General features: G+C 51.6%; 1 protein-coding gene across 4 annotated transcripts in view; it reads left to right on the top strand.

The window, feature by feature from the left end:
• The first annotated feature begins 1,875 nt into the window (after positions 1-1,875).
• The window catches only part of DTX2 (deltex E3 ubiquitin ligase 2), a 66,243-nt gene continuing 50,134 nt past the window's right edge, over positions 1,876-17,984 (top strand). For all 4 annotated transcript variants that reach the window (XM_054008282.1, XM_054008281.1, XM_054008280.1 and 1 more), the window contains exons 1-3: positions 1,876-1,962; positions 2,961-3,023; positions 11,528-11,917. In XM_054008282.1, the coding sequence (XP_053864257.1) occupies positions 11,611-11,917 (307 nt within the window). In that variant the 5' untranslated portion in view covers positions 1,876-1,962; positions 2,961-3,023; positions 11,528-11,610. The remainder of the gene's footprint in view (positions 1,963-2,960; positions 3,024-11,527; positions 11,918-17,984) is intronic.

Genomic DNA, 17,984 nt, shown 5'->3' with positions numbered 1-17,984 from the left:
TTTTGCAGGGGAGAAAACAGACACACTCCACCCCTCTGCTTTTCCAGTTTTTCCTTTGGAGACACAAATCTTTTTCTCTCTTTGCCGCTGTTGTCTTCAAGGCAGGGAACAGAAAGATTCTTTAATCCTCCAGGTGATTCTCTTCCTTTGTGCCGCTTCCATAATCCTGCCTTTATCACCCGCAGGCAAAAATGTAACGATTAGTGTTCATCAGATATTGGTGTTGGAGATGCCCCTGGTTCTCGTTCAGTCCTATTAAGCCTGTTTGATGTCAGAGGGCTAAAGAGCTAAGCAGTGCAGAAAATTTAACAGGGATTGGGGATTAATCTGCATAAGTAAATCTTCTGTAAAACACCAAGTGACTGACGACCGATTACAATTTTTTTTAAACTAGATTTTCTGTGCGGGAAGCCCCAGATCATAAAATACCCATCTTTAATCCCATTTTCCAACCTCACTAGCTGCCTCTGTTACAGGTTGTTTCCGTTAGGCCTTGATAAGACAATAGAATCTGATAACATTTTGTATAGCAGCTTTTATCCAACCTCTCTCTGAAAATGCTATAGGACAGATGTCATTTCCCTCTCCTTGTGCCAGTAAGAGGTGCAGACAAGGGACGAGACTCAAAGAAGATTTGAACGAGATGGTGAGTTTACGAGCTGGGGAGATCCAGGGAGGCTATTCCAGGTGGCAGGAGATGCAGAGAAGGCTGTTGCACTAAGAGAAAAAAGGATATGAGAAGGAACAGGGCTGTGATAATTGAGCAGGAGGGAAATGGAGTGGCATAAAGGTGCCTGGAAGTGGGTAGAAATTGCCCCTATGCAGTATAGACATGATATAAGGGTTCTGCTCCCAACCCCTAGGGTAGGGACCAGAGGTGTAGCCCTAAAGCACTGCAACTATCTCTGCTTCCCAGATAAGGAGCCATGGGAAGAGAGGTAAGTTAGAGCAGCTGGGAGGCTATGAGTCTCACAATATTTGTGGCGTTTCTTAAAGCTCCAGCCGCCAGAGTCATGTGATTATGAGAGAATCTCAGCTGTCATTTAAATCCAAAGTGAGTCGCTAGCCTTCCTGGGTGCAGAGAAAAGCTTGAAAAACGGGATCAGCGTGTGACCGGAAAGCAAAGAAATAAACCCAAGTCTCATGATTTTTAAACCAATCTTATGATTGCGAGGGAGGGGGTCGGTTCATGGCTTTGGAGCAGCTGGGGTCAGCGACACTGGGCACCTGCCTGTCCCAAGCACAGGAAGGGGTGGCTGAGAACTGGGTCCCGCTTTCATAAGGCGGCAACCGGGACAGAGTGTGTGGGGCCTGGCCGCATGTGCTCGCCTGAGAGGGGCTTTGAACCGCCTCCCACCTGGGCAGGGATGGGTCTGTCAGCAAACTCCCTGGTCACGTGGATTCCAAGGAGGATCAGGCCAGTGAATTGGGGGGGACAGCGTGGGGGAGGCGGGTCAAAGGCCCAGAAGGTGCCAGTTGGGCTGGGGGAGCCCCAGTAAGGCTTCAAAGAAACTATAGGGGGAGGCTGGGTGTGGCACATTAAGGCCCCAAAGCTGTGGCAGTGGGGGGGGGGTTGGGGAACCCCCAACAAAATCCCCAAAACTGGGGGGCTGGGGGAGCCCCCAAAATGGGGGTGGAGTGGGGGAACCCTAATAAAGGCCCCCAAGCTGTGGCAGTGGGGGCGGTGGGGAGCCCCAATAAAGCCCCCCAAGTTGTGGCGGGACTGGACTGGGGGATCCCCCCCGAGCTCTGGTCACGTGGCTGCGGCTGGGGCAGGGCGAGCTAGAGGCGGAAGTGGGGGGAAGGCCGATGGCCGCCCCGGACTACAAGTCCCAGGGTGCCCCGCGCGGAGGGCGCATGCGCGCTAGGCCCGCTGTCTCGGCTGCGAAGGAAGGCGCTGCCCCCAGTAGGTCTCGCTGCTCCTGCCCAGCGCCGGCCGGAGCGGAGCGGCCCGGAGTGACGGTGAGGGGCGCCCCGGGCCTCTGAACGGCGCGGGTCGGGAGCGGGTGACTGTGGGGCAGGACTCGGGGGGTGGGGGTCTGGCACCCGGGGGGGTAGGTAGGAGGGTGGGGGGGTCTGACCCCGGGGGGGGGGTTGATAGGAGGGTGGGGGGTGTCTGACTCCTGGGGGGGTACTAGGAAGGCAAGGGGGTGATTGACCTCTGGGGGGGGTAGGTAGGAGGGCAGGGGGTTGATGGGGGTGGGGGTTGGTAGGAGGGTGGGGGGGTCTGACCCCGGGGGGGGGGGGGTTGGTAGGAGGGTGCGGGGGGTCTGACCCCGGGGGGGGGGTTGGTAGGAGGGTGCGGGGGGTCTGACCCCGGGGGGGGGGTTGGTAGGAGGGTGGGGGGGTCTGACCCCGGGGGGGGGGGTTGGTAGGAGGGTGGGGGGGTCTGACCCCGGGGGGGGGGTTGGTAGGAGGGTGGGGGGTGTCTGACTCCTGGGGGGGTACTAGGAAGGCAAGGGGGTGATTGACCTCTGGGGGGGGTAGGTAGGAGGGCAGGGGGTTGACGAGGGTGGCGGGGTCTGACCCCGGGGGAGGGTTGGTAGGAGGGCAGGGGGCTGACGGGGGTGGGGTTTGGTAGGAGAGTGGGGGGGTAGGTAGGAGGGCAGGGGGTTGACGAGGGTGGGGGGGTCTGACCCCGGGGGGGGGTTGGTAGGAGGGCAGGGGGTCTGACCCCGGGGGGGGTAAGTAGGAGGGTGGAGAGGGTCTGACTCCTGGGGGGGGTAGTAGGAGGGCAAGGGGGTGATTGACCCCTTGGGGGGATAGGTAGATAGAAGGGCAGGGAGGTGATGGGGGGGGGTCTGACCCCTGGGGGGGCAGACAGGAGGGTGGGGGTTGAGGTCTGGTCTGAGGTCTGGTTGTTGTGGGGTATCTCTGGGAGGGCAGAGAGATGATGGGTGGAGTAACTTGGGGTGATTTGGATGGAGGTAACTGATCCCTTCATTTCTTCCTTTCTCTAGTGAGAAGTGCGTCTCTGCGATTCAGGGGATCTGTCTGCGCCTAGCGCTTGAACCGCTCCTCAGGTTTGGTCACGTCTCATTACTCCGGGTGGGCCCTTCACTTACAGCCTCTGTGTGTTCTGGAGATCTGCCTCCCACTTCCCCCACCCCTGTCACCCCATCCGCTCGGCTCTGACCGGGCTTGTCCAGCTCCAGGGGCATGGAGCCCTGGTGCCCACTCTATTACCCCTCTCTAGAGGGCTGGGGTGTCTTCCACCTGCAGCCTCCTCCAGCGTGGCACACCCAGCTTTGCAAACAATCTGTCAGTGTTATTCCCCCTTGCAGAGCGTGTACGTCCAGTTCATCATCACTGCTTTCATTTTCGATATCGACTGTCTCCACTCAAATAGGACCCTGGTCTCTGGCAGGTGCTCATGGCAGACTGGGGGTGGGGGGGAGACTCAGTCCGTTCCCAAATAACTATACCCCAAGAGTGTAAAGTGGCACCAATTAAAGCTAGTCACTTTTAAAAGAATGAGTAATAGTTTCAGATCTCACACCTGCCCAACTCCGCCTGCCAATGTGTGTGGGTTTAAAATCACATGTTCCTATTTTTTAAAATGTTCCTCCCTCCCTCGCCCATTGCTGTGTGCAAAACCCCCACAGGCAACTGGGGAAACGGACTAGACTGGAAACCGTGAAACTGACTATAACCCAAGGGGCTGTCAATGTGAAAGCTGTAAAACTAGAGAGAGGCTTTGTCCTGATTACAGCGTCCCTATAGCTGGACCTGGGCAGACCCCACAGCTGGGCAAAGCTGTACAACGTGAGCTGGTGCAGCGTATCATTGGAGCTGGAGTAAGCGGCACTGATGAATGGAGCTAAGGCTGTCGTCTCTCTCATCCTTCCACTATTGTAACATTTGGCCCAGCAATTCCACTGGCTGAACTAAATGAGTCCATCTCCATTGCGAGCTAACTCTGTCAGCTCCTCGTAAGCTGATGTCCACATTGCGAGGCGGAGATGAATTTAGCTTGCAAGGGGTTTGTGCCGACTTAACTAAATCTGTTTAGAAACCCATTTAGTTCAATCAGAGCAATTTGGGTGTGTAGCCCAGCCTTTGCTTGTTCCTTGGGAAAGCGCTTTCAGACAGATGCCAGGTTTTTAAACCGATGGGGTCGTGACCCTTTAAGAGAGCAATTTATTTTCGTTCTCAAAAGTTATGAAATGTCTAGGTCCTAAAGATTTTTTTTTTTAATCTTGCATCTTTTAAAGCAGTTTGCTTAGCTACTTAGAAGGAAGTTCTGTGGGAGCTGCCTTTTACAGAGATGAGGGGTTAGATTAATTTTGACTTGGGGTTAACTTTTCAAGTGCCAAAGGCCCCTTTTCACTTAGTTTCAATGAGAAATAGGGCGCTTAGGGTACGTCTACACAGCAAGCAAGATCCTGTGGCAGCTCTGAAGACCCCACTCCCTAAGCTTCAGGTACTGAACGTCTACACAACTAGACCCGGGCTCTGAGACTCGCTGCTTGCTGTGTAGATGTGCCCTAAATGCCCAGGTGACTTTTGAAAATGGGACTTAGGCTTGTAAATCACGTAGGTACTTCTGAAAATGTTACCCTTGTCTTAACTGTAGGACTTTTCTTCCTCGGGGTCTGATCCTGCAAATGCTACCAGTAGTCCCATGGTGCTGTTTCTTGGATGAGGCCCTTGGGTCCTGCTCCTGCGTTTGGACCCAGTTGTAGGTTCTGGACTTTAGACTGTCACCTGTTCCTGGCAATATCTGTGGTATTACGTTGCCGTAGTGACTGAGGACTGTGAGGTGCTCAATGTGTGTATCCTCACAAGATCCTGTGCTATTCCCATGTTACTGCTGAGAAACAGAATCAGAGGGTTCTTTCCCAGAGTCGTACATGAAGTCTGTGGCAGAGAAGAGAATTCAGATCTCCAGATTCCTAGGGTAGGATTCCATCACGTCTCCAGATGCCTAGGGTAGCACCGTAACCACTAGACCACTCTTCCTCACTAACAGTGCTATTTATATGGCTTGACCATATAAATAGTCATTTCTGAGTTTGAGTCTTTAAAAGGACACTGGCTACCTCTTAATAATATTTCCAATCAGAATTCCTGCCCCATGTTACGAAGAGCACGTGGGTTTACTAAAATGGAACCAGTGTTGAAAATCGAATTTTCTTTTTGCTGTTCATGCTGATCGTTTGTTGTGATTCTCTCAGCCAGGGCAAATAAATATTTGTTGAGATACTATAAACCAAAAAGTGGAAACTTCAGTTTCGCTTTCAGGCTCTCAGTGAAAATCCCCGCCCGCAAGAAAATGTGTGCTTAAAAGCAACTGTTTCTTGTTTTGCGTTTGAACAGCATCCTAAAATATCTGTATAAAAACCTTTTCCGCTGGAATGAAAAGAAATGAATGGCTGCATGTCTGTTGGGTTTGGGATGAACATGTTTATACAGAATCTGAAGTGTTGGCCAGCTTTGAGTTGACATTGTTTCTTGAGTGCAAACCTTCCTGATGAAAGGTCTGATCCTGGGAGGTGCGGAGTGCTTTCAGCTCCCCTTGGCTTCAGTAGTAGTTCAGAGAATTTAGTCTTTTGCGGGCTGGTCTCTGGACTGGTATGATCTGAGGGAGCGCTCTGTATTAAGTATGTCTACACTATGAGCTAGGGGCGTGATTCCCCTGCTCATGTACGCACACTGAAACCCATGAGTGTGTACTCAACTGTGGTTCTGCTGCTGCTGTCCGTGCTACCGTGGCTACATTGCTAGTAACACGTGTGATAGCTCTTATTGAACACTGCAAGTATGGGTGTGACGGGTTCCCCCCAGGGTGCCACCTAGAACTGGGGTACCACTGAGCCCTCTGATTCACCAGCCTGGGCTCCCTCTCATACTGTGCTGCTGTGAGAAGCTGCAGACCCGCTCCCGGTCCTACACTTCCACCAGCGTACACACCAACAAGAGAGAGGCTACAGCCAAATAACCACCAGCTTCTCAGCTTAGGATCCCGGAGCTGTACCGTCCTGCCCTGGTCCAAACCCTGACCAGTATGAATTTATTATCCAGTTCGCCTCCCCCTCAATGTGGAGAGGAAATGCCCCTTGAGCTAAGATTCCCAAGCACTTCGTTCAAACTCACTGGTTTCGATGAAAACATAAAATAAGTTTATTAATTACAAAAAAGACAGATTTTCCGTGCTTATAAGGGATAGCAAACAGATCCCAGCAGATTACCTACTAAATAAACAATAAACTAAGCCTAAAATACTAGAAAGGTCGGATATAAACTAGCAAATTCTCACCCGGGCTGATGATACAAGCAGGCTTGCCAATTCTTAAGGGACAAGTTGCACTTGCTTTGCATCTTGGGATTCCCGCCCCCGTTCCAAGTCCTTTTCTTTAGGAGCTTCTCTTAGGAGTTCAGCTCGGGGGGAGTGAAGAACAACCAGTGAGGCCACACTCTGCCTTGTATAGCTTTAGCATATGGCAGGAACCCTTGGTCCCAAACTCAGTTTGTGGAACAACACTGGTCTCCGAGCTGGAGTTCCGTGTCAGGTAGCCTGGCCACCTACCTTGCTGGATTATAGCAGCCATTACTTACCAGGTGTGCCTACAGATACACAGTCGATAGTCGTAACTTCAGATACAAAAATGATACATGCATACAAATAACATAATCATATTCTGCAAAATCCTAACGTTTCCAATGACACCTCCTTGTACAAAATGCATCATAATTATGCCATAATCATATAATAATATCACTCTGAAGAATATGGGTACAATGGGCACATGAGCACGGGACTCAAACCCCAGCTCGCTGTGTGTGTAGCCTTAGTGTCTCTTGAGCTTGGTTGAGGCCTCTTCTGTAAATACTAACGATTCATGATGATGGTGAGAAGGCTCTGGAGTTAGAAAGTCATTCCGATGTCCTTGAATCAGGTTGCAGTCTTAATTTTGTAATTGTTGTGAAAGCGCTATCATTGCGTTCTCTCTTGTCTGATTTCCTTCTCTACGTTGGCTAATAATACTTTCTCTAGTATCCAGGTGGGTCTGCATTTCTACCTCGGAAACTCCCTTTGGTATTACAGCCGGAGATTAGCTCTGAAAGGAACCTTGAGGGTAGCGAATTATCGACGGATGATTGTAAATGCCCAGTAGTATTTATGCAAGTGGATATGAGCAATGCAATGTTCATCTCTTCCGATACCTGAGTGTCGCTGATGGCCAAGAGAAATGCAGACACAAATGCTACCCTAGAATTGACCAAAACCCTTCTATCTCGTCTTCTATCCTCTTTGCTCAGGGTCTCTCACCCCTCGTTCTGGCTAATCATTTTACTGGTTCTGTTTGCCTGTTGTGCTAGGTACTGGACAGAAACAATAAGGAGCTTATAGTCTAAGCAGACAAAGGGTGGGAGGGGAAACAGAGGCTCAGAGAGGTAACGAGTTGATCAAGGTCACACTAGAGGTCAGTGGCCGAGCTGGGAATAGAACCCAAGTCTCCTGATTCCTAAGCAAGGATTATGGTCATTTCTTGCCCATGAATCCCAGGTCAAGTTGGGGGTACAGGCCATAGCATTCCCTGAACTCCAGAGCCCGGGTTGGATATCTTTCTGCAAGATATACTGTAGCCCACATAGAAGTTAAGGGTTTGATGCAAAAATCACCTGGTCTGACCTGCATAACACACACCAGGGACCCTGATCCAGTGATCAGAATTCTGGCCTTAAACTCTATGAATAAAACGGATATGATCCTAGGAAATTTCACCTGGCTGCTCCAGGTGGGATCAGGCCGGGCCGCATTTGGCCTGCAGTGCCCAGGAACAGCACAAGTACCCGAGACTTCTCTACAACTGTGGAAACTCCTGTTTCTTTCCAGGTATCTCCCCCGGCACCCACAGGAGAGCCCTGAACAATGGCTGAAGTCATGGTAGTGCCTCTGTGGCTTCTGTAAATTCACAGCAGAATGAAACTAAAATTTCAGTTGATTTGCTGTGAGGCTTGGCAAGCACCACACGTAGCAGCGGGGCTGTTAGTTTGATCTTCCCTTTGGGGTTTCCGAACGGCAGGGGGTATGGGCCGCCTGCAGTCCTGTAACAAACGCGCCCTCCTGATGCTGAGCTGTAAGCCCGTTACAGACCCCTGGCTTAGTGTAACCTAGACACCCAGGAATCTTTTAATTCAAATATAATCCATTCACTGTGACGATATGTAGTCGCTTGTTTGCAGACCTCGCGTTTCCTAAGTGTGGTGTTGGTAGGGTGACCAGACAGCATATGTGAAAAATCGGGACAGGGGGTGGGGAGTAATAGGAGCCTATATAAGAAAAAGACCCAAAAATCGGGACTGTCCCTATAAAATCCGGACATCTGGTCACCCTAGGTGTTGGTGATCCTTGCAAATCTTTCCTGGGCATTGTCCTGTTCGAATAACACGCTGAAAAGCCCTGTGCTTTAAAAGAATCCCACTCTGTTGGCACTTGAAAACTGCTTACGTCCACAGCACTGGATCTAGGGCTCCCTGGCCTTTTCTTTTCCACTTGTGAGGCAGGCTACATTGTCATTGAGGTTTTATTACCACTGATGAGTTCAATTCAGACATTTTAAAGGGACATTGTCAGCTGGATTGTAGAGCCAAAGTTCAGATTTTTATGCATTTAAAAAGGCTTTTGCACGACTGAATAGTAGTTGGGTTTGTTTGTTTTTTCTCCAGCTTTTGTTTTAAATCTCAGTGGAAACAGACTTTTGGCTTGAAGGTTGCATGGTAATGCTGTGAACCCAGCTCTGCTGCTCTCTGCTAGGGCTTGAGAAGCAGGAAGTGACTGTGAAGAAGAAAAAAATGGAAACTTACCAAACTTCTTTTGTTGTGAGAGTCCCCAGTCCTCCAGTCAAATCCAGGTGGGTGGATCCTTACATGAGGCTCTGCCCCAGAGGCAGAGATCCACCCGTGCGGGTCCGATTGCTGGATGGGAGCCCAAGTTAATAATCAAGTATTATAAATGGTGAAAAATAAACTAGAAACTTACAATCTAGAGTGCTGTTAACAGGGGAGAAGGTATTTTTTAAAACTAAAAGCAAACTTGTCGGTGCTAAATCCCACAGCAGAACATGTAGCTACTAGATTTGGGCCTGCAGATCTCTGAAGAGCTGGACCATTGAATTTAGTAGCTGACACAATAGGCATGTGGGTTTGTGGGAGATCTGTGGTAGATATGTTCATAAAAAACCACAGCCGTATTCTTCACGGTTCCATGACTCTACAGGTCAGTGACACACATGCAGTGGATGTTAGATACCAGACTGAGACATTCATAAAGTCCTTATCACAATTTACCTCAAACTGTTTCCATCTTACACGCGATAACGGTAGATATGCAAGGGGTGAGGATCACAGTTCAGGGTGTGGGTGACCTTAACTTTGCATTTCCAGGCTTTCTAAAATGTGTGTCACTGTTTGGGGTGAGGGGAGGGAAGGATTGAGTGTAGAGTTGAGTGTTTTGTTTTAATGAAAACAAAAAGGAAACTACAGATTTCTCTTAGGAATCCCCTACCCTGATACCCTTCAGTAACTAATAGAAACATACAACCTTAACTTCAAGTTGCCCAAGCGCTTTGCTCAAGACGTGGAACTTGCGTTTGTTATTTCACAATCGTTGCAAACAGCTGTAGGCCAGAATTCCATTTAGGTGCTTAAATTGGAAGCCCCCACCCCTTTAGATTGTCAGTTTTCTGATCCAGGAAACAGTATCCCTTACCTACTAGGAAGTGAATTTTCATTTACACTGAACTCACTTGCAGCCAATCAGGATGTCCTGATTTGCATATTTAGTGTTGATTGGCAGCTGCTGCTCCTCAGATAGCTAAGCATTGTTGACCTCCTTGGAGGTCAACAGTAGACCGTTTGTTACATGACCCTTTTCAGCCAATCATGACCCAGGATTTCATTGTACAGTAGGTAAGGAGGACGTCTACCCCCACCTGGGTTTTGAGGCTGTAGTGCTTTGGGAGAAAGCTACCACGTAAGAGAAAGTGTTAATAGATCTATTTCTGTTGTGATCTTTTTTTTTTTTTTTCGTTCTGCTGCCACTACATTTTAAAAGGATCACAAACCAATTGTGTGACCCCCTCCAAAGCAGCGCCTCCCCCTGATGGCCTGCTTTGCTGATGGGCATCCAAGCCACTGTATATTTGGAAAGGCAGGAGCCCTTTATGTCCGGGGGTCCCTTTCCCGTGGGGTGCAGCATACCCCCTGTTTGCAAACGTTGTGCACCAGATGGGATAGAAAACTGCAGCAGAGCTCTGAACTGAGATGATCCAAGCTGAGCTCGGCAATGCTGAGTAGTAGTGTGTGAAATCCAACGTAAAAATAGCGCACGAGGCAGGTGTCGAGATTTTGCACCTGGGGTTTGTTGAAGTGACTTGTAATTCCAAGCTGTAAAATAACCATCCCTGGGGCATTGGGGGGTGCTAAGTGATAGCAGCAAATGTCTCAAGATTCTTCTTTTTTTTTAATCAAATGATCTGAGGGGGGGGGGGGGTGTCTCATTCGCCAGTGGCGGCTCGTACGCCCGGGGGCGTTGGGTAGAACTGCACAGGAATGACTCATTAGCTATCGTTTTCTTTAAAATGCATCGCTCTCCTCTTGTGAACGCAGCCATCTGGGTGTCTATGCTTTATTCCATATGGATGAGTTGGAAATAACAAACCACAGCACCCACCCCTCAGGGTGAGGGGTGGGTGCTGCGCCCACGGGAGCCTGGGCTGCCCTACATCCCAAAGAGCTCTGCAGAGCTTGTGTACACCAGTGGACGCTCCGTTGCTACCTGCATCTCACCGGATACATGCCTCTGATTGTGATGGAAGAAACCTTCCAGTCGACTGATGGCTGCTCTGTTGGTTAAGTTGTGCCCTGCTCTTGAGCTCTTCAGGTCCCGTGTTGTTTTAAGAAGGCTGCTAGCATACCGTGTGATACACAGATTGACCCTTTGACTGCGGCACTGGGGGGAGGGTAGTGATTGGTTTTTGGTTGCGTGCGCGCGTGCAGAGCCTGGCTAATGGGGGTCTGATCCCAGATCAGGGCCTCTAGATCTATTGCAACACCCACAACGAATAACACTGGAACTCCTGGGTTCCTGTTACGCCCCATGTTGGCCTGCTTGTCAGTGCTGACGACATGTGCTTGGGGTCTAACAGTGAGAGTCTTTGCCCCCAAACGCTTACGCTGTCGGTTTGATTGTAAACCCCCCAATGTTGGCAGCAGGATTCAGGCCTGGGTAGGACCCCCAAACTACATCTAACCCGCTGGTTTTGAAATTGATTCGCTTCTGAGTTACCACTGCCCCGTGAATTGTTCAGCGATTTCACCTCCCAGTTATCTTTCATGGAGAGACACATGCATTTCCTCCCCCCGGGTGCGTAGACTTTGCCACCTACCGGCAGGATTGCCTGCTGTTAGCTCAGGGCTGTCATTCTTCGCTCTAACAACGAGTCCTGGTGGCACCTTAGAGACCAACAAATGTATTTATTAGCTCTGTATGTCTTGTGTGTCTCTCTCTCTCTCTCTGCAGGCCTGACATCCGCCCTTGAAGAGGATGGTTTGAAGGTGGGTGAAGAACGCGATCTGACTCGGCTCGCTTTCAGACCGTGGAAAATGGCAGCAGCGCTGGGTGCTGGAAGCGGTTCTGCTGGGCCACCTGGGCTCCCCAATTCCGTGCCAGGGCATGCCGCCCTGCCCGCAGTGGCTGTATGGGAATGGCAGGACGAGTTCGGCAGGTGGAGGCCATACAGAGGGAGCGTATGCAGCTTTATCGAACAGGCTCTCCAGGCCCCTGCGCAGAAGGGGAGACGATCGGGAACCGGGCTGGCCAGCAGCAGTATCCCGTTGGGGCAGGCAGATGCCACGCTCGCCCCTTACGTCATCGACATACCAAGCCTGATGCAGTTCCGACAGGACACAGGTAAGAACCCTCTTTCCCAGCTGTAATCAGATCACTGTGCACTTAAAGCTTCACTGGGATCACTTGTGCTTAAAATTGCACGTGTGCTTAAATGCTTTGCAAGGTTGGGATCTTAGAACTGTATGCCCTCTTTCCCCCCCCCCCCCCCCCCCTGCAGGATGACCACATGTCCCGATTTTATCGAGACTGTCCCAATATTCACTGGACAAACAAGCAATTTTGCCCTCTGCTCCGGTGCACAGGCGGAGCCTGGAGGGGCTCACGCGCCCCACCACCCACCCCGACTCCACCCCTTCCTTCCCCCATTGGATCCCTCCCCAAATCCCCGCCTCAAGCCCCACCCCCTCACTGCCCTATTGGATCCCTCCCCAAATCCCCGCCCTGGCTCTGCCTCTTCCCCAAGCACGCCGCATTCCTCCTCTTCCTCAACCCTCCCTCCCAGGCTTGCGCTGATCAGCTGTATGGCGGTGCAAGCGCTGGAGGGAGGGGGTGGCGCCCAGCACTCACCCTGCGAACTGCTTCAGCTTCTCCAGGAAGGTGAGGATGGCCCGACAGAGATCCCGCAGTGGCTCCCTCCGCCCGAGCCCCCGGTAGAAGGCGAGGCAGGCCTGGGCCTCCTGCGCTGCGCCCATGGCTCACGAAGCGGCCCGGGCTGGGAGGGCGGCCAGAAGGCGAGCCAGGCTGCCCCGGGGATCTAGCGCAGCACGTGGGCTTGGCAGCTCCAGGCCAGGGCGCGCTCAGCTGTTGTGGCCACCATAGAGTCGGGTGGAGATGGGGCTGTGCCGCCTGGCGGTGGACATCACAAAAAGACTGTGCCCTGCAGGCGCGCCAGCCCCCCCATCTAGTGCTGCAGGGGGTCTAGCCGGGCTGCAGGGAGCTGCCGCTGCTCCCCCGGCCCAGCTCAGCTCCCCCCAGCCCGGCTCCCACCCACTGCAGCCACCGCCGGAGAATTCAGTAGGCGCAGCTCTGCGGCTGGGACCCCGTTTCTGCTCCTCTTTGCACTGCTCGGCTGTGGTCCCCGTCATGCCTGTCCCTTGCTGGGCTCCCCTGACACCTGCGGTGCGGTTGGAGGGGCTGAACTTGGCAGGGGTTTTCAACCACAGACTATGCTTCAGGTTTCCAAGGGGTCTCGAGGCGAGTTGGTGCGGGGGAGGCCCTCCGGCGGCTTTCTCCCAACCCCCCTCCCCCCCCCGTGCCGCGCATCCCAATATTTCACCTTTGTCATCTGGTCACCCTACCCCCCCCCACCCCTTCCTGTGCACATCCCTTCAGAGGAGTTGCATAAAAAGGCCTTTTTGTGATTAAAACACTCATGTTTGATTCCCTTGTCCGTCCGTCCCCCCCCTTTCCCGGCTGCAGGACCAGCCGCTCTGGCTTGGCCTAGCGCCCTGTGGACACAGCTGAGCTAATGCCTACAATCCCCACAGAATGACGTAGGGCGGTGCTAGAACACTGCCCTTTCACGTTGATTTTCCTTTCCCGCTTTTTTTCCCCCTTCTTCCAGGGTGGAGGGAGTTTGGCTTTTGAGGGCAAGGTGCAGGATTAGTTGCCAGGAAATCTGGGTTCTGTTCCCACCTTTGCTCCTGACTCACTGCACAACCCACGGAGGTCGCTCAGGCCAACAGTTTAGTAGCCATTACATCTGGATGATCACCTTTAGCACCTAGGGGCTGACTTTTTTTTTCCCCACTGGAAGTAGTGAGCACCTACAGCGTCGATGGGGTTTTTGTGTGCTCATCACCTCTGGAAAATCAGGCCTGGGTGTCTCAAAGTGGACAGCCAACATTAGTGGCGCCTTCTGAAAGCACAAGCCTATCTGTGCCTCAGTTTACCCATCTGTAAAATGGAGCGAATACCTGCCTCCCGAGAGGTGGCAAGGCGTGGTTCGCTCTGAGGGCCTTAGAGAAGGGCAGAAATGTTCAGATTTCTTGAATACAGTAAATCAGCTGTGTTCGCAGAGCGTGAGGGGTGAGAAGATGATTCCTAAATGACAGGCGTGTAAGCAAGGATGGACATGGCCTTCTTGATCATGTTCCCGGCTCATGGTCCTACTTTCTTGCCCTAATGTTAGGGTGAGTAGCACACAGCTGGGCTGGGCACCGCTCTGGAAAGTACCTGGAGCTTTGAAACCTGGCTAGGAAGGTGTCCCGGGTGAGAGATTTCATCAGCAAGAGGAGTGTGTTTGGGAGTGTTTGTCACTGGCTTAGCACTAGGAGCTTTGAATATTCTTTAGGCGCCCAGCAGCCTTGTTTGGATGGGGCTTATAATTCTCTGAAAACTGCCGTGGAGATCACCAAGCAGGCACCAGGACAGCCTCTTTCCATCCTGCTCGGTGACCAGGCCGTGAGTAGAACCCAGAAGTCCTAACTCTCAGGCCTTGCTCTCCGCAATAGCCAATGGTCCCCTCTCTCTAGCCCCCATCCCCCCCATTGACTCTCGGAAATTGGCCCTTTTTCTGACCAGGGCTACAGCAGGGTGATTGAATCAGTAAAAGTGATGGGCTTTGTCCCAGCTTCGGCACTCAGCAGTGGATTTGGTTCTTAGTGTAGGTGGAATGTTATGAGCAGCTGGGCTGGAGGACCACCTAGGGAGCACCATTCAGTCCTAATGGCCAAACTGTGAATGGAATATCCTCCCCCAGGAGAGGGGCAATCTCTCTGAAAGCAGCTACTGATGCTCTATATTATCCTGCTTCTCTTTAGTCCCGTTCACTGGAAAAGGTTCCACAGCGCTTCACAAATTATATTCATGCAGGGGCTGCTGAAATGCAGCCAGCTCTGGGGTGGAGGGAGGGGAGCAGCGAGGGTGGCGGAGTGAACGTTTTGGCAAAGGACCCTGGGGTCAAACCTCTACTCATATGAAACTATAATGGAACCTTTAATGTTGGGGCTGCTGACTCAGTTTTGAGGATCTTATCTGAAAGTCCCCTCCCCGTGAGTGCATGGGGCTCAGTAAATTGATCTTGAAGGGGTGATGGACCGAGATGGCCTGGCTGGGATTTGGATCTGTTGCTGCAGGGACCGCGGACGCGTTGCCACCTGTTCGGTTTGCATTTCAGTATGATCCTTTCAAACTCTCTTGTCCCCATTCCCTCCCCTTCTGCTGGTGCAGATATAGTCAAAGCTCCCCGGTTTGAGCAAGGCTCCCTGCCTTTAGACATGAACGTTTTGTAAATGATCAGCCCGCTGACCTTTGTAATGCGCTAGAGATAAAATAAACGCCGCAGGAAACGTTCCTATGAAAATCTTTAAACAGAGCGAAAAAGAGACCACTGCGTTCTCCCTGCTGCTATTAGACTGACAAGTAGGCTCTTCAAAGGAAGCGAGGAAGAATAACAGGAAGCCAGTGTTAACAGGTCCAACATCCCCATAGAAGGGGAGCGACAGCTGCAAAGGCGGATCTCAGGCGCTGGATTAGAAGCGAGCCTCAGCTGCTGGTCAGCGCAGCGTAGCTAGAAGTAAATATCGGGCGGCTTCAGGAACTGTCCTAAAGCTACCACTGTCTGTGTGGCCAAGATAAGAACGGCCAATGCCCCGCCCGCTGGGTATCCCAGGGCGGTACACCTCACACTGTATGTTGAGTGCCAAAAGCCACCTCTTCCCACAGCGGGTGGGGGGTAGTGGGTGCTGCGGTTGCGTGCTCTGAAACCCTTGTGCTGCTATTATCCTGCAGTCTGCTAGGACAGTAGGATGTCCCTGCTGGTTTGATCGCTAGCCCCCAGCTGAGCACCTGTCTCCCCCCATCGTTTTCCCACAGTGTCCACGTCCCCCCCACGCATTCCTTCACCGGTGTGTCTCGCTGCGGATCCAGGTGTGCTGTAAGATAACACCCCCTCCTTCGCTTCGTTTTCAGGGAGCAGTTCCTGGAACTTGCTTTGGGGCACGTACTCTGATTTCCCATCCCAGAGCCGGCTCCTCAGCTCGTGGACGTCAGCCTATCCCTTGGTGTCCGCGATACACTGACTTACACCGACTGAGAATCTGACCCACTAGGACAGGGGTCCCCAACGCGATGCCCGCGGGCGCCATGGCATCTAAGTGCGCCCGTGTACTGGCCGGCAGATGAGCATCTGCCGAAATGCCGCTGAATTTCGGCGGCGACGCCTCTGGATGACGCCGCTTGTCGGCGACATTTCAGCGGATGCTCACGGTCCTCCGTGGCTCGTCTGGCACCCGCCAGACAAAAAAGGTTGGGGACCACTGCACTAGGATTTCCAAGCCTGATGTTTGAGCTACAAGGTCTCAGCCTGGATCTAAGGATAGCCCTGGGGAAGATCCTAGAGCTCCTTTGCTTTCAGTAGCTCTTAAGTAGCGTTGGTCACTTGTTTTCTCTTGTCACGGGTCAGTATTCAGCTGCTACAGCAGAGTAAACCGAGAGCAGTCGGTGCTGTTGTACGGAGCAGGTCACTTGCTGAGCTAACCTCTAAAGCAATGATCTGTAACTTTCTAAGCCCCCAGAGCCACATAACCAATTTCCGTAATATGCTGGAGGACCACAAAACAGGCATTATATGAGATACTGAGGTCGTATTAATTGGAGATGGTGCTTGACAGTAATTATGAAACTCTTCTTTTCATGTGGACACGTGTCATGGGGTATGTGAGGGGCCGTGTTGTTCAGTGGTTGAGTGAGGACTCCTGGGTTCTTTTCCTGTCTAGTCCTGTCATTGACTCACTGGATAGCTTTGGGCAAGTCACTTTGACACCGTGCCTTAGTTTCCCCATCATAAAATGGGTACCTCACAGGGTCATGAGGCTTAATGTTTGCAAAGCGTCTGGGCATTCGTGGATGACAGGTTCTTGTAAATCAGGGAAGTCCCCACCCCACTCTCTCTGCAGCTCTCTCAATAGATTATGCTCCATAATCTTTCTTTATTTTTAACTTATGTAATAGAACCCTGAGGCAGGACTGCACTTACAGACATAAGCCTTCGCTTGAGCCATCTGTTCCTAGGGATGTTCCTTGACCTGCCTGTCCCTTCCTTCTGGCTCTTTTACCTTGAAGGAATTCTCAGCCTATTATGCGTCGGAGTTGGAGCTAATGAGACCCTCCTGATCTGGTTGCCATAGTGAGTCACTAGAACAGCTCTGCACCTCTACAAAGGGTCTTGAAGTCAGACACCTGAAAGTCAGATCCCTACAGCCCAATACTGGTTACAGTGCTGTATCCAAAGAGCGCAAAATATGATTAACCAAACGCATTATACCAGAATCCATACCAAACCCACAGAGTAATGTAGGAAGAGGCTGACTCCAGGGGAGTTCCCATGAGACTAAAATGTTCAAATGCATCTAAGTGACTTAGGCTCCCGAGTCCCATTTTCCAAAGTGACATAGGCACTTAGGAGGCATTGAAAGACACTAGCACCATGGAGGAGCGGAGTTCTGGGGGCCCCTCTGATGCTGCCGGTGCCTGGGTTGGTTCAGTCCCTGCTGGGGGAAGACATTTTTGCTGACTTTTAATTTCCCCTTTTATTGGTTGGATTCTATCCCCCTTGAGCAGGTTTTAATAAAAATAACCAGGGGAAATGTGCTTCTCAGATCATTTTGCTGCTGGGAAGCAGAGCCTTTGATATGTGAGCAGGCTTTAGCTCCCGCTGCTGGTCTAGAATAACCCTTTAACCAGCAACTCTGCTGTGGTTTTGTTCCCCTTCCCTCTGTCTGAACAGCTGCTCTCTCTAGACTTTTCAAACTGCTTTCCCAGCTTTGCTTCCGCCTTTCCCCCGGACTGTTGCACACACGTGTGTATGTGTGGGTGTGGTACCTGGCAAAGTGGCCATTTCAAAGCATTTCCCAGGATTGTTCAATCTCCGAAAGACCCACATCTGCTAAGCAACCAGACCTGGGTGGTTGGCCCTTTGGTGGTCACTTCAGAAAAGTTCCACTGTCCCTTTTGCGTGTGATTTCCTACAGTGCCCTAAGGAAGTGGATGCAGAATTCCCATGAAAAGTCAAAGGGAGTTGGGTGCTTGACTCACATAAGCACTTTTAAAGCACCCTAAGGTGCCGCTTCTCCATAGATACTGCATTGCTATTTTTTGCGTGGTTTTGACTGACGTCCAGTGTCTG

The sequence above is a fragment of the Malaclemys terrapin genome, chromosome 18, assembly GCF_027887155.1.
Source record: "Malaclemys terrapin pileata isolate rMalTer1 chromosome 18, rMalTer1.hap1, whole genome shotgun sequence".
In the NCBI taxonomy this organism is placed as follows: domain Eukaryota; kingdom Metazoa; phylum Chordata; order Testudines; family Emydidae; genus Malaclemys; species Malaclemys terrapin.
The sequence above is the reverse complement of the archived record's forward strand: the minus strand, read 5'-3'. Positions and strand labels throughout refer to the sequence as shown.